General features: G+C 32.5%; 1 protein-coding gene across 1 annotated transcript in view; it reads right to left on the bottom strand.

Annotated features, from left to right (window-relative positions):
• LOC148623458 (cleavage and polyadenylation specificity factor subunit 2-like) overlaps positions 1-16678 on the bottom strand; it is a 123959-nt gene that overhangs the window by 23360 nt on the left and 83921 nt on the right. Inside the window, exons 11-16 of the mRNA XM_088565259.1 lie at positions 15847-15950; positions 15515-15623; positions 8336-8439; positions 7780-7834; positions 6554-6587; positions 5502-5644 (exon numbers count right to left, since the gene is read on the bottom strand). Coding sequence (XP_088421385.1) covers positions 5502-5644; positions 6554-6587; positions 7780-7834; positions 8336-8439; positions 15515-15623; positions 15847-15950 — 549 coding nt within the window. The remainder of the gene's footprint in view (positions 1-5501; positions 5645-6553; positions 6588-7779; positions 7835-8335; positions 8440-15514; positions 15624-15846; positions 15951-16678) is intronic.

Genomic DNA, 16678 nt, shown 5'->3' with positions numbered 1-16678 from the left:
ACTGCCAAAAGAAAAAAGTAAAATTAGAAAAAAAAAGGCAATAACTCCAAAATTAGTAATGCCAAGAATGACTGTCACCAATCCACATCTGTTCTGTGGTTTCAAAGGAGAAGATTTTAAAAGAAAAATTAACGATGGACGACAAACGAAATTGACGAGGACCGACGTCAAGTGATGATAAAAGCTCACATGGCCTTTTAGGCTTAGTGAGCTAAAAAGCGAAACCATGTTTCAATATGATTTCTCCACTTTAGATGTTTTTTTTTTTTTCAAAATTTTGAATATGCAAGCCACCGAGAGCATGTTTTATCTTAATTAAACTATTGTCAGCAGAAAATGTTTAAAGACCTAGATGAACCTGAACAGCCTTCTCCTCTGAAAGGACCAAGATATTACAAATGATACACTCTGCCAAAATAACCACTGGAAAAATGCTGCATGTACTTTTTTACCAATAGATGAGAAAGAAAGAATTATTTAAACCCATTATATCTTTTCCTGTGAGCTTCAATTTAATCAAAGTGCTGTTAGCTGTAGAGGTTTTTTTTTTATTCCAGTGAAAATTGTAGCATGAAAAAAATTCCAAAGATTACATGATGTAAAATAAAACTGTGATCATACATTTGTGTTTCCCATATTAATTAAAACTGTTCTTTTTCTAATATGTAGAAACTGAATGTCAATCTGTACTTCTGATTTTTGAAGTACAAACCAACTTTACACATGTTCACATATTTTTTTCCATTTCACCTTTTCCCAAAATGTTTTAACCTGTCAAAAAGTTAATTTGTATTTATACATTTTATTCAAAAACTATTTTAACTGAATAGTTATCCTACAATGTAATTATACTAAAAAAAAACCAAAACACATTCACCTTAAGAAAATAATTTCCATGATAAACAAAAGATTTTCCAAAACAAGACAATTTTTATCAATTCAAATTTTCCTGCTTATTTTACTTGGTAAAAATTACTACTCTTCACTTCCTGTTTATCAATCATAAAAAGAGGCTCTCAAGAGCCTGAATTGCTCACCTTCTTAAATTTTGCCTTTCAAGGGCAATAGAATTTAACAAGGAGTTGTCCAACAATTTTGACTCAAGAAGACTTTGGTAGGACTTATCATACAGATCATTTCAGCAACTGAAAGTATCTTTCTACTTATATACCCAGTGCAGGTCCGGGTGTTAAAAGAATAGGCCTGCAGCAGCGCTAAGCTTGTCGTAAAAGACGACTAAATAGTGCTCAGAACCCTAGCCGGGGGCTAGGGTGCTTTGCCCACAGAGCAACTGGGATGTGTGCCCCAGGTGGTGGAATGGGGTACCCCTGGCGTGTTACATGCTGGGGTTGTCAGGCTATAATACGGAAAACCTGACCGCAAACCATAGTGGTGCACCGTGTTGGGAAAGATGCCACGTTCCTTGCACGTTAAAGAACCCTACTGTGGTATTCTCCCGGAGTAGGAACCATAAGGTTCCGCCACAGGAGGCTAAATTGCCCTACCCTACCCACCTCTCTCTATTTCCAGTGGCAATCAAAATATTTGTCGATCCCATTGTACTTGTGTCCCATCCCATTTTTCATTTCATTGTTTCATATTCATTTCATCATTCATTTCATGTTCATCGCCTGAATATAGCTGAAATATTGTTGCTTGGGCATTAAACCCCAACAAACAAACAAACAATCTACTTATATCATAGTTTTCAAGATATTGGCTGAAAACTGTAAAAAAACAACAATTTTTCACCTTTCAAGGGCAATAACTCTTACAAGGAGACATCTGACAACTTTAATCCTATGGAGACTTTTGTAGGCCTTATAATAAGGATCAATTCAGCAATTGAAACAATTTGGATAGACATAATGGTTTTGGAGATATAATATGCAAAAAACTACTGTCTGACCCCTATGTTCTATTTTCAGTTAAGGCAACCACATTTTTTGATGGATAAAAATCCACACATCAGTTTTATGCAGGATACCCCAAGGAACATTCATACCAAGTTTGGTTCCAATAGATCTAGCAGTGTCAGAGGAGAAGATTCTTAAATGAAATAATTTTAAAAATAGCAAAAAAACGTCAAAAAAGGCAATATTTCAAACATGGCTAAACAGATTAAAACAAAAATTTAACCACGGATAGATCTGATCATGCTGAACACTTTTACTTTGTCAGAATTTGACTAAATTTAACTGTTTTGGAGATGTATGTGAAAAAACTGCTGTCTGACCCCTATGGTCTATTTTTAGTAACAGGGGGTATGTTTTCTTATGAATAAAAAATCCTCACATAATTTCTATGCAGGATGCCCCAAGGAACATCCATACCAAGTTTGGTTCCAATTAATCAAGTAGTGTCAGAAAAGAAGAGTTTTGAAAAAGGTAACTGTCACTTGATGGGTTTAGTTAAGGGTTGTCGATAAAAGATATACTGTTGCACTTGTGTTGTGAGTGTTGTCAGTAAAAGATATACTGTTGTATTTGTGTTGAGAGTGTTGTCAGTAAAAGATATACTGTTGTATTTGTGTTGTGAGTGTTGTCAGTAAAAGATATACTATTGTATTTGTGTTGTGAGTGTTGTCAGTAAAAGATATACTGTTGTACTTGTGTTGTGAGTGGGCCAAATAATAGTTAACAGGCCAGGTGAGCTAAAAAATTAATGATAGGATGAAGATTTTGACTGATATTTGTGTTAAATAGAACATACTTAACACATTTAACTTTTTTTGACACATTACTGCAAGAACTTAATTCCCTAAATGAATTTTAATACTAAATATCTTTCAAGGCCAAAAAGGAGTCCCTCAAATCTTGTTCAGTTGGAGACAAGATCTTAATTTTATTTTGCAGAAATAATAGATTATTAAGCCAAATAATTGTCAGAAATTTACTGGTTATAAAAGAGGTAGTGAATGATATAAAAAGAATTAGTTTTTTACTATATTTTTGTAAAGAGTTCTTAAATAGTAGGGAAACTCAAGGCATTGACCTATGACGGCATGGACATAGAATGGGATTTAACAATGGCGTTTGACATATTTAACAAACTGAAACAAACATTTAAAGAAAAGAAACTATAAAATGATTTATTTTTCTATTAACATAAAATTGTCCTCTTTAACAAGAGATTAGAAAGCTTAAAAAAATAGACCAGAAAAATTACAATTTATAAAAAAAGTTTCGTGTCTCTAAATCCTGTATGTGTACATAATAAAAACGTTTTTTTAATAGTATGTCAGTTTGTTAACATTTAGCAATAATGACACTTGAAAAAAAAACAAAAACAAACAAAATTGATGGGTGCTGCTGAAGAAAAACCATTAATCTCTCTTGACAAGGTAGAACAGATTTCAGTGAACAAACATTTCTATGATAAACTATTAGTTATTTATTTCTCTGACATATCAATATCAAGTGACAAGGAACGTTTGCCACATCAAATCTGTTACATAGTTACTTCACTTCTCAATGGTTTAATTATTTTAAATTAAATTTCACAGAAACAATTCCTGAAAATATCTTTCTTAAAATTGTATTTTAATTTTCTCTTCCGTCAAGTGACAAAACATGGGAAAAATTAGATTTAGAAACACTCCTGGAGTGAACCATATAATTTCCATGAGAAAAAGGATTGCCATTCCTAAAAAATATTATGACATGTAACTTAATAGGATAATAGATCACAGCAAATAATTAGTAATTAATATCAGATAAATGGCAAATCATTAATTTCTATTTCTTTCACAGAAACATAAATGTAATGGCAGAAACAGTTTTTAAGTATCATAGAAAACTCATCAATTGTCATTTTCACAAGAGCAATGGCATGAAATACATATTCAAAGTAACACAAATAAATAAATGAGCTATATACATATTAAATCTGACAGGTTTGTGGGATGACAATATTCTGGCTTTTTATGAATGAGGAAAAATTGGTATCTTATGCAAAAATCGATTCCTGAGGGACAAGTAGGCACAAATGACTTGATATCATAGAAACGTGTGACACCCAATTAGTCATCAACTAATTTAAATTAAAGTAGTAGCTTTAAATTTCCTTTTCTATCTTCCTACAAAATTTAGCTGATATATTGTTTCCCAACATTGATAGGTTTTTACTCTATGAAAGCAAACTAGTTAATTGGAAACAGTCTGACAGCTTGTTACAAAGTAGTTATGGTCACACTTAACAAAGATGAATACATTTTTTGTATATTAAAATGACTTCAGACATGTCATAAAATTGGTGAAATGTTTTTTTCAGAATGGTTTTCTATCACCTAACATGTTTGGTAAAAATTGGCAGCCATCTCATGGGAAAATCCAATTCCAGTAAAACATGTGAGCCAATTAATATATAGATGGTTCAATCACCTGTTGTGACAAAAGTTATTTTTCATTCTCGTCTGTATGATAGGGGGTTTTAAATTAGTTATGTAGGTGGTTTATTAAATTTATGTTACACATGATAGAAATTTGGATACATGCAACAAAACTCAACAATATAACAGAACATAATACTGTCACAAAAACATTTAAAAAAAAACACAATCATTCAAATTTTGTATTGAGAGTATTAACACTGTGGGACTTCTCCCTTTAATATATTTCATGTGCATGTATCTATTTCATGAATTTCAGTACATGTATTTTTCTTGCATAGATTTCCTATACAAGTATTTTTCTTTCAAAGGTTTCCTGTACATGTATTTCTCTTTGATAGTTTTCCTGTACACATGTTTCTCTTTCATAGATTTCCTTTACATGTGTTTCTCTTTCATAGATTTTGTGTACTATTCTTTTACATATTTCTTGTACTTCTCCTTAAGAAAATTTCATGTCAACAGACTTTTTAAAAAGGTGTTTCATGTGAAGGGATTTCTTAAAAAAAACAGTTAAGTGTATTCTATCTTTAAAATTTCATGTCAAAGGACATCTCCATAAGGTTTTATGGTAATGGACCTTTCCTTGAATATTTTATGTTATCCAACTTCTCCTTCAGGTGTTATGGTAAAGGTCAAATTTGAAGTTCATCTGCTTAATAGTTTCAGAGGAGTGTTTATGCAATAGATGCCAAATGATGGTCCACTAAATAGAATATCTACATGTTCTGGTCCTCTATCCATTACACGGTTATATTTAGCAAAGCAAAGAACCTTCAGAATTCAATTGTTCTTTGCCCCCTTTTCTTTCCATTGTAGAGCCACACAATTCCCAAATCAATTCCAACCTAACTTAAGTAGTATGGAACATTCATAGATATTCATTCACTCATGTTATTCTCATGTTATTGTGTAGAAGCCAGAAAGAATGAAAATATTCCTATACTTCTCTTTGGTGGGTAGCTGGAGGCTTGATCTAATTGGTACAGACTGAACTAGACTAATCAGGTGGAGAAAATTGGAACAATTGAGATATAAGTTACAATAAGTGGATTACTTGGTTAAATAAATAAGACATTTTGAAGCAATAACTATCCTATCTGCTACTTACCAACTGTTTAGGTCGTATCTGAGAAATAATTTTTTTCATAGATTCTCCATCAGATCGACCTTCAAAGTCAATATACTGTATATTGGCATTGATATCTAAAGTTACTGTAGCTGCAACACATTTTGTAGGCACTTCTGATAAATCTAAAGAAACAAAATATTTCTTTTTAAATTCTTGATGTTGCGTAAAACTAATAAAAGCACATTAGGAACAAGCAACCCAAGAGTATTGCATGGCAATACAAAGTTCGCTACTGGTAGGAAAATCTGTTGAAGAGAACACAATGCACACTTCGTGCATCAGTTTACTAGAAAAGTGCAGAGAATTAAGTCTGCTTCAGTTTTAAAGTCCAATGGCCATACTAAGCAAAAAATCAACAGAACATAACAAAATTTGAACCTGATCTGCAACTTGTCTTGGAAAAATAGTAAACAAAATATCAAATGTATACCTGCAAGCATGACAAAATATGGATAAAATTTGAGTTTTGCCTGAATTTTTTTAAGTCCAAGGGCCATAAAGTAGCAAAAAATCTATGAACTAGAAAAAAAATCAAATCAATCTGTAATTTGTGATGGTAAAGCAATGTCCCCAATATCAAATGTATATCTGCATGCATGATGAAATAAAGTGCAGAAAAATAAGTTTTTAGTTATTTTTCTAAGTCTAAGGGCATATCTCAGCAGAAAATCAACAGCCTGGAACAAAAATCGAAGAAGATGGTTAAGCAATGAGCCAAATATCAAATATCAAAGCATGATGAAAACAAGTATAGTAAACTAATTTGCCAGACTGATAGAATAAAAGTTGCCAGTGGGGGAGTTAAACAGAACCTTTTAAACAAAAGCGGGATAGATACATACCCTGAGCATAAACAAAATACCAACCATGTCAGGTGGACATAAATCATGTAGATAATCTCCCTTTGCAGTGCCCTAACAGAAATAGTCTTTGGGATACTTATTTCTAAACACTGTTTGCAAAATTGTTTAAATTTGTAACATTTTCATTTGCTGTCCTGTTTCCATCTAAAAGGAGCCAATTTTACTCACCAACCATGGATTCATCTTCTTTCTTCACTTTTTCCTGAAATAGGAGATAAAAGAATGTACCTTACAGACACATGAAAATCAACATGTTCTGGATGTTTAAATTGCTCTCCTGGTTTTAGAAACAAAGCAAACACAACTTATAAGACTTTCATCAATAGTTTTCTTAGATTTTTCATGGTGCAGAATTTTTAGCAGCCAACTTAAGAGCCTTCTAAATTACATTCGATGTAAACTGTCTGTAGTAGGTATAGCTGATAATACTGAAAATCCACATTTTTTCTTTTTTTTTCTGCAAAAGTCGTAATGGTAAATAACAAACATGTAAAAAATATTCGTAGTAAATATTAATACACTTAATCAGCATCATATATACAACAATTTTTGGCTTTGCCTATGATGGGTGGAGCTATTCGACTTGATCAATCAGGATTTGAGGGAAGGAGCTATTTGACTCGACCAACCAAGGTTTGAGCCATTCCCCTTTAAGACTCCCTACATATATATATATTACATCTGTCTTTGTATAAATGCTTTACTACATTTAATTAGTAGCAGCACAGCGACAGCGGAGAGCTCTACAACAACATGCACTTTCAACTTGGTGAAGTGCAAAATGGTGAGAGCAAAAATTCATGGTCCGGAAGTGATTTGTCACAGAGAAAATGCAAAATAACAATAAGAGTCCCAAATAATTATTTGAAAAACTTAAAGGATGTCTTGGAGACTTGGACATCTAAAAATATAACTTAAATAGCAAAAGAGGATTGGAAGTAGGTACAATGTTTACTTTATGAGAATGTAACATTTCAGTCAATGTCATCCCTTCTACTTTCATCCCAAACTTAGATCCAAAGACAAACAATATGAAACTGCCTCAGTTTTGGGTAAAAAAATATATGCATTTACGAATCAAAAGACACTCAAATATTTTATTTATTTTTAAAATGATCTTTTTTTATTTCAAATATATAATACTCAATGATCTCTGCTGATTAAGTACAGCTCAGTGAAACCTAATACCTGGCTTTCAGGCCTACTCCATACTATATACACCAAATAAATACTTTTTTTTAAGACCAGGTTAGTTCTATGTTTGAAACAATACACCTGAATGTAAATGTGTAGAGTAAACCCTGAAGATAAAAACCCTACTAACTTTGGACCATTATGCTGTAGTGTCTGATTGTCTATGATTGTGGTTTTTGTTATAATATGATAACACTTACTGCTGTCATTTCTTCTTCTACTTGTGTAGACTCAAGGATGATATAATCTTCTGGTCTGTGAATAATATTGATATTACATTTCTAATCAAAATCTTTTTAATTCAATAGTCTGATTACCAATAGTCTGATTACCAATAGTCTGATTACCAATAGTCTGATTACCAATAGTCTGATTACCAGTTTTTATACACTGTAACATTTGTTGTATACTATTATAAAATGTTGTTGGTAGTGTATCAGACTCTAGTGACTAACAGTGTAGATTTACTTTTACAATGTACTAGACTATTCTTGATAATGCTATAAATTGTAAAATAAACTGCTTTAAAAAAAAAATTGCTTGCAATAGTTTGCCTGGTACATGAAATGTAATTCATTTTTTCAAATATAAAGAACATTAGACAAACTACAAGTATAATTATCTATAATCTACCAACTGTACAGAGTCTCTCTGATGCTAATTTATTTAACATATCATTTAATATTTAATAGTAATGATATGAAGTTTTATAAAATATTTTACAGAGAGAAATGACAACATTTTCCAGTTAGTGACCTGATTATTTCACCATATTCATCCCACTTGACTTTTTCTTCTGAATATGGGAACATGGGATATGCTTTCTTGGCTTGCTTAAAGAATCCTGTTCGAGATTTACCCTGAAAAAAATAAAAAAAATAAGTTTTTTGTTGCCACAATGCCTCAACCAATCGTTTTATCACATATATTGCTATCATATTTACTTTATATGCAAACATAATACATCAGTAAAACTTTGAGCTTAATGCATGGCAAAATGTTGTTAACAAAATAGGATTTGTCGTCTGAATATTGATAATCTGAAAGATTAAACAGCTCGGACTTTTCACTTTGTATTTATAATCAATGGAACTTTTGAAGAGATTTCTTTATACTCCATTCTTGTAAAGTTAATTAAAAAAATTCAGAAGTTAAAGGGTAATTTAAAAAAAATAGGGTCTAAAAACATTAGAAAAGTTTGTATATCTGGATAGCATAAACTGGTTTGGTGAATGAAGACATAAAAGCTAGAATAAATAAGGCATGCAAAGCCTTCCAGATGTGAGTTTGAAAATCAAATGCCCTTAGTGAAAACACCAAATATATTACACAGTTATGTAAAGTTATTACTCTTTTATGTATTTGAAGCATAAAGGCAAATAGGAAAACAAAACAAAAATTTATCTCTTAAGATATATCTGTAAAGCCCAGAAAAATAATTCAGCAAAGAATATGTGATAAGGACATAAATAATGTTAAGCAGTGTCAAAATATCAGTCATCTACCAAGACAAATGTCATCATGACACTAAGGCATAAAGGTATAATAAAAGGTCAATTTAAGACAGGATTAAGAGAATTAATCATAAAAAAGTATCATAAAGCAGACATGAACAAAAAACAGGGCCGTGGCAACAACAATCAACCAAAAACAAAGCCATGGCAACAATAATCAACTGAAGACAGGACCTTGGCAACAATAATCAACAAATGAAAGGACCATGGCAACAATACTCAACAAAAAACAGGGCCATGGCAAAAATAATCAACAAAAGAAACGGCCATGGCAACAACAATCAACAAAAGAAAAAGCCATGACAACAATAATCAACCAGAAACAAGGCCATGGCAACAATAATCAACCGAAGACAGGGCCATGGCAACAATAATCAACAAAAGACAGGGCCATGGCAACAATAATCAACAAAAGAAAGGGCCACGACTACAATAATCAATTGAAGACAAGGCCATGGCAACAATAATCAACTGAAGACAGGGCCATGGCAACAATAATCAACAAAAGACAGGACCATGGCAACAATAATCAACAAAAGACAGGACCATGGCAACAATAATCAACTGAAGACAAGGCCATGTCAACAAAAAACAACAAAAGACAGGGCCATGGCAACAATAATCAAACGAAGACAAGGCCATGGCAACAATAATCAACTAAAGAAAGGGCCATGGCAACAATATTCAACAAAAGCAACAATGTTATTTTTGCAGTCGTATACAAATCACAAGGACAAACTTCAACCATTGAATAAATTACAGGGACAAACTTCAACCATTGAATAAATCACAGGGACACACTTTAACCACAGAATAAATCACAAGGACAAACTTCAACCATTGAATAAATTACAGGGACAAACTTCAACCATTGAATAAATCACAGGGACATACTTTAACCACAGAATAAATCACAAGAACAAACTTCAACCATTGAATAAATCACATGGACACATTTTAACCAAAGAATAAATCACAAGGACAAACCATAAGGGCACACATTAACTGAAAAAAGGAACAAACTTAAACCATTGAATAAATAAAACCATAACCAAAAACACACTCCAGCCAAAGGATATGCCATAAGGACACACTTTAACCAATAAATAAATTACAAGGACACATTTCAACTAAAGAATATATCACAAGAACATACTCGAACCAATGAAAAAATCACAAAGACACTTCAACCAAAAGCAACAAAAAAAAAATGTCTCACAAAAGACCATACAAAACATCCTATACATCTAATATTAACTTAATCTATGTTGTGATAAGAAGACTTACAGATGTTATCATTGGAACCTGTTTCTTTAGACTGAGGTTGAACCTACCCATATCACTGGGCCCGGCTCCTTAAGACTGTAGCTGATCCTCCTTATATCATAGTAACATGTTCATTTAGACTGACGTTGAACCTACCCATATCACTGGGCCCGGCTCCTTAAGACTGTAGCTGATCCTCCTTATATCATAGTAACATGTTCCTTTAGACTGAGGTTGACCCTCCCTATATCACAGTATCATGTTTCTTTAGACTAAAGTTGACCCTCCCTACATCATAGTAACACACTCATTTAGACTGAGGTTGACCCTCCCTACATCATAGTAACACACTCATTTAGACTGAGGTTGACCCTCCCTACATCATAGTAACACACTCATTCAGACTGAGGTTGACCCTCCCTATATCATAATAACATGTTCATTAAGACTGAGGTTGAACCTACCTATATCAATGAACTCTGTTCCATTAGACTGAATTTGACCCCTCTCTCATTGTAATCCTTTCCTTTAGATTGAGGTTGACCCTCCTTATATCACTGTAGCCTGTCCTTTAAACTAAGGTTGGCACTTCCTATATCATTAGACCCAATTCATTTAGACTAAGTTTGGCTCCCCCTCCCTACCTTTGGACTAAGGTTAACTCTCTCTTTATAATCTGAGCATGTTCCTTTCGATAAAGATAGGTCCACACCATATCATTGGAACCAGTTCTTTTTTTGCTTAACAGAACCCTCTATCATTGGAGCCAGTTCTTTTAGACTAAGGTTGATCTATTATAATATACCTGTTACCAATGCCAGTTTAGATATGGAACTGTTGAATTAATAATGCTTTGAGAAGCCATCACAATAGTGATTCATGATTATAATCATTTCCATTTTTCATTTATTTCAACCATGATATTAAAGTTACATAATACTGAAACATTCTCCTCATTAAATTTGAATGATTACATTTTCAATATGCCTACAAACCAAACTGTATCTTTGAATTGACATAAAATTGATATACTTCAACAAACTTAACATTATTGTACAAATGAGAAATGCATGGTAAAATTACAATGTTCCAAATATAAAAACCCCTTATAGCAAATGGTTTTTGAATGCGTTTTTTTATTTGAAGAAGAACTAGATATACTTCAACATTGTTTTCTTGGAAATTGGTTCTCTTTAAAAAAAATATATCACTTCAGTTAATGAAAATTTCCTGTCAATTTTAACATGGACACTGGGTTTGTTTCTTGTTGATTGTCTCGAAAAGTAATTGAAAAGTCTATTTCAATCTTTATAACAAGCAGAGTACATAAATATCAGTCTATTAAAATTTCAGATCAGTGACAAATATTGACAGTATTGTTTGTTTATGATACCCTGAATCAAACATTTATATAACGGAAAGAAAAATATTAAAAAACTGAAAAGCATTGGAAACAATACTGCAGATTACATTCTGGACATATAAAGCAATTGTAAATATGAACAATTTAGTCTTATAGGCTCATGTTTTGACTAACTGGCTTCCAACATTTTTCTTTATATATTAATTACATTATTATATGAGAGATTAAAAATTTTTCATTGATTTTGTGGGATTCTCATCCCTAATATAAGGAGTACTAAGAATTGAGTATATATTCTTAGCATGATAACTGCAGTTACACCGAGTATAGGAACAGTCAGCTGATCGTCAGCCTCACTCATATTGTGTGTTTGATTGGTTAACACTACATTACGAAAGATTTTTGGTGATTTTTGTGGTTTATATCAACAAAGACAGTCAAATTATATCCTCGAAGCTACGTTGTTTATACCAATGAAGAAAGGAAAGTGCTTTTCAACTTTATTGTGTAATGTAATAATTGTTAATTGCATGTTTTGTTAAGCTACCAAGGTCCAAATGACCTTATGTTATCACTTTGTGTCAGTCATCCATAAACCTTATGCATTATTCTCAACATCAAGATTTTAACCAAACTTAGCAGGAACAATGTATGCTCAACAGGCAATTCACTTTTGTTTCCATTTTAGCAAACTTGGCCACTAGAGGTTATCTCATCTTCTGATCACCAAAATTTCAATGATGAACTCATATGAAACTACAGTGCCAAAATTTTGAAACTTGAAAGGGTTGTTGATTTCAATTCTCTTTACAAACAAGTCACATTTGTGTTGCTCAGATGACTCAGCATGTGACTGCAGCTGCTCAAAATTGCCTTTGATACTGTGCAGTAAATGCTTATTCAATGTACAAAAATACTAACAGGAATGATGTAAAAACTTTTTTGTTCCACATTATCTAGTAACACGACCACCAGATATCAGATTTTCCAGGTGAGTGTATCACATTCTTTACTCTCCAGTTGTTTATGACAATTTTGCATGCCTGATTTAGATTAGGAATGACCGAAGTGCATTATATGTCTTTGACTTGCTCTGGTCTTTATGATTTAGACTATATTACAAGTACATGTATTGATTTGAATGGCCCTGGTCATTGTGACTTGTACTATATTACAAGTATTGATTTGACTGGCTATGGTCATTATGACTATATTACAGGTATAGACTTGACTGACCCTGCTCATTGTACTTAAAGCTGTTTTAACATGTTTAATTTCGTGGGTTGCAATATCACATGTTTTGTTTTTAAAGTGGGTGAGTTTTTTTTTCAGTCTCATGTAAATTTGTGATCTTGGAATCAATTTTTGCATGGAGATAAAAAAAATCCTGAAATCCATGAATATTGCAAAAGTTAACTCAACATTAAAAAAAAATACTTATTCAGTATAAGTTTTATTTAGAATGGCTCTGAAAATTGTGCCTTAGGCTATAGTATATATTATCACAATGTTGGTAATGACTAAAAGTTCAAATTGACATATTGAGGTCAATGCCATTAACAATGCCCTTTTACACAGCCATCTTAACTGAATCACTGCTGGATTATGCTACTTCCAAATATTAAAAATATACTCTTACAATATTGTTTTTATACCAAAAAAAAACACAGAACCTTCCACCTTCTTGTCAAGCTAATATCTAACTATTTCACCATCAAACTCAATTCATTACACTTTACTAAATTTACCAAAAGCAGATTTAAGGAAAAAACAGGCCAGTTTTTCTCCTTTAATGTTGATCTTTGACACTAATACTTCACTAAAAACAAATTCTAATTGAATTTGAAACATAAAGCAGTTTCAAGGAAACATCTCAACATTTTTACACCAGTAATGATGTTTTAATCTGTCAGAATCACACACTGTAAAGTTACAGACATTTTCAGAATATATAGCTTGGTGTGTTAAATTGATCATAAGCATGAGTGTTAAAAAGTACTGTAAAGGATGGCTAATATATTGTGATGCTGAGCAGTACAAGAAGAATGTCATTAAACTCATCTCTATTATAGCTCAAAATTGGTAGTCAGTTTTGTCACATTTATCAACAAAGAAACTCATTTTTTTTACCATTATTATTCTTATCACTTTAAAGAAATGGGAAATCATTTACATTGTACAAATCAGCAAACTCTGGTCACATCTTATCACTCAAATCTAGAAAAACAGACAATCCAAATTTGCATACATTTAAATAATTCAAAATTAAACATGAAAAATTTGCATCAAATGAATTTTTTTTTTCAAATCTGCAATTTATCTGTATTCAAAACCTTAACTTACTGAATCTCATTTAAAAAAAATTACTATTGATTTTAGACATCAATACAACCAATAGGAACTGCAAATATTACTGACATCCACACACAGGAACTGATCCTATACAAATATTACTGACATCCACACACAGGAACTGATCCTATACAAATATTACTGACATCCATACACAGGAACTGATCCTATACAAATACCATGGTGTCAGACATTAAGAGCAAGGAAACTGGACCCACATTACAGTCATACTACTGCCATGATGTCAAAACATTTACAGAAAGGAACCTGACCCATATTACTGCAATGATGTCAAGAAATTTACAGAATTTACAGACAGGAATTGGACCAATACAACTACCATGATGGTTGACATTTACAGACAGGAACTGGATCCATACTACTGCCATGATGGTTGACATTAACATACACAAACTAGACCCATACTACTGCCATGATGTCAGACATTTACAGACATGAACTGGACCTATACTACTGCAATGATGTCAAGAAATTTACAGACAGAAACTAGACCCATACTTCTACCTGATGTTAGACAATCAAAAGAAGGAGCTAAACCCATACTAATGCCATGAAGTCAGATATTTAAAGGGAGGAACTAGACCCATACTACTGCAATCATGTCGATACATCTTCAGGCAGGAACTAGACCAATAATACTACAATGATGTCAGACATCTTCAGGTAGGAACTATACCAGTAGTACTACCATGATGTCAGACACTAGACCAATAGTTATGCCATGATGTCCAGACATTTTCAGGCATGAACTAGACCAATAGTACTGCCATGATGTCAGACATTTGCAGACAGGAACTAGACCCATACTACTACCATAATATCAGACAATCAAAAGAATGAGCTAAACCCATACTACTGCAATCATGTCAATACATTTTCAGGCAGGAACTAGACCAATAGTACTGCCATGATGTCAAGACATTTGCAGACAAGAACTAGACCCATACTTCTGCCATGACGTCAAGACAATTACAGACAGAAACTGGACCCATACTACCGCCATGATGTCAAGACATTTATAGACAGGAACTCGACTTATACTACTGTAATGATGTCAAGAAATTTAAAAACAGGAAGTGAAACCATACTTCTGCCATGATGGTTGATATTAACAGACAGGAACTGGACCCATACTACCGCAATGATGCCAGACATTCAAAGGAGGTACTAGACCCATACTATTGCCATAATGTCAGACATTAATAGACAGACATTTACAGACAGGAACTGGACCTATATTACTGCCATGATGTCAAGACATTTTCAGGCAGGAACTAGACCCATATTACTGCCATGATGTCACCTCCCATCTCCCTAGGTCTAACAGGACTTACTGTTTGAATAGACTCCACCAAACATGTTGCCTGAAACATACTGAATAATAAATCATACCTGATATTATCTTTCAATGAAACATACCTCACTTTTCATCATAAGATCATGTTTGGCTTTCTGTATGCCTGGCATGGCATACACATCAATATCCATTTCAGTTTCACTCTCATCACTCGATTCATCTTCTAACTCTCTGGAAGCAGCCAATAGTGAAACTTTATTGTCTTTTTTTTGGTTATTTTTTGTTTTGCTTTTTGTAATTCTACATGAAAATTGATTAATAAACAGATAAGCATCTAAATTAAAAGTACAAGTAAAACCATTAATTACCAGTGATGATACAGAACCCATCCACTTAATGTAACATGCTATTCCCCTGAAGCATTGCATTATTTACAGCTAATTCTATGACATACCTTTTTTCTTGTGCCTTTTTCCTATTTTCTTCAGATTCTTTTTCCTGTTTTTTCTTGAGAAATTCATCAAGCTCAGGACCCTCTAGTTTCACCCTTCTTCTAATCTAAAGAAAAATAATTGTGAAAATTTTCATAATTTATTTTTCCAAGTGAAGCTCAGGTCAAAGTTTAAAAAAAAAATATATATATAGTATGAGCTTGCTTATATCCTATTGCCACAAAAATAAATGGCATTAACCATCAAGATTAAAAACAGGACTGAAGAAAATCTTTGTCAGAAACTTTGTTATACTTCTGATGTACATTTGAATTATGATAAGACTTTAAGAGCTATGTAACACAAAATTACGCAGTCAATTAGAATAAATAATCTTTTTTATTAATTAGTCATAGATATTTCCTAATAAATTTATACAGAATGGCCTAGTAAAACAACTATACAAATATTATAGGGTTATTGCATGAATATTATACAATTATTGCAGCTCAGTTAATGTGATATCATGTTTCATGGACACATTTAAAAGGAGATACTGACCGAGGCCCACATCCTTTTATATGTACATTTATAACAAGAATATGTATGGTGAATATGCCAAAGAGAACACAACCTCACTTGTATATATCCTATTAATATAGATTCCGATTCTCATAAGGTTGCACCAGAAAACAATTTTTATTTTTGTAAATATGAACAACTGACGTCAGCTGTGCGATATCACTTGTAAACAAAATGCCAAGTGTACAATATCACAAACTATAGGTGTGTCAGAAATACATTGTTTAATTGGAAACTGTAATAATAAGAAACATTATTTGCTGTAGAATTTTG

This window comes from Perna viridis, chromosome 2 (assembly GCF_037379345.1).
Source record: "Perna viridis isolate PV_CMFRI_1.1 ecotype Kerala chromosome 2, ASM3737934v1, whole genome shotgun sequence".
NCBI classification, from domain to species: Eukaryota; Metazoa; Mollusca; class Bivalvia; order Mytilida; family Mytilidae; genus Perna; species Perna viridis.
This window is presented reverse-complemented; position numbering and strand designations above follow the sequence as displayed.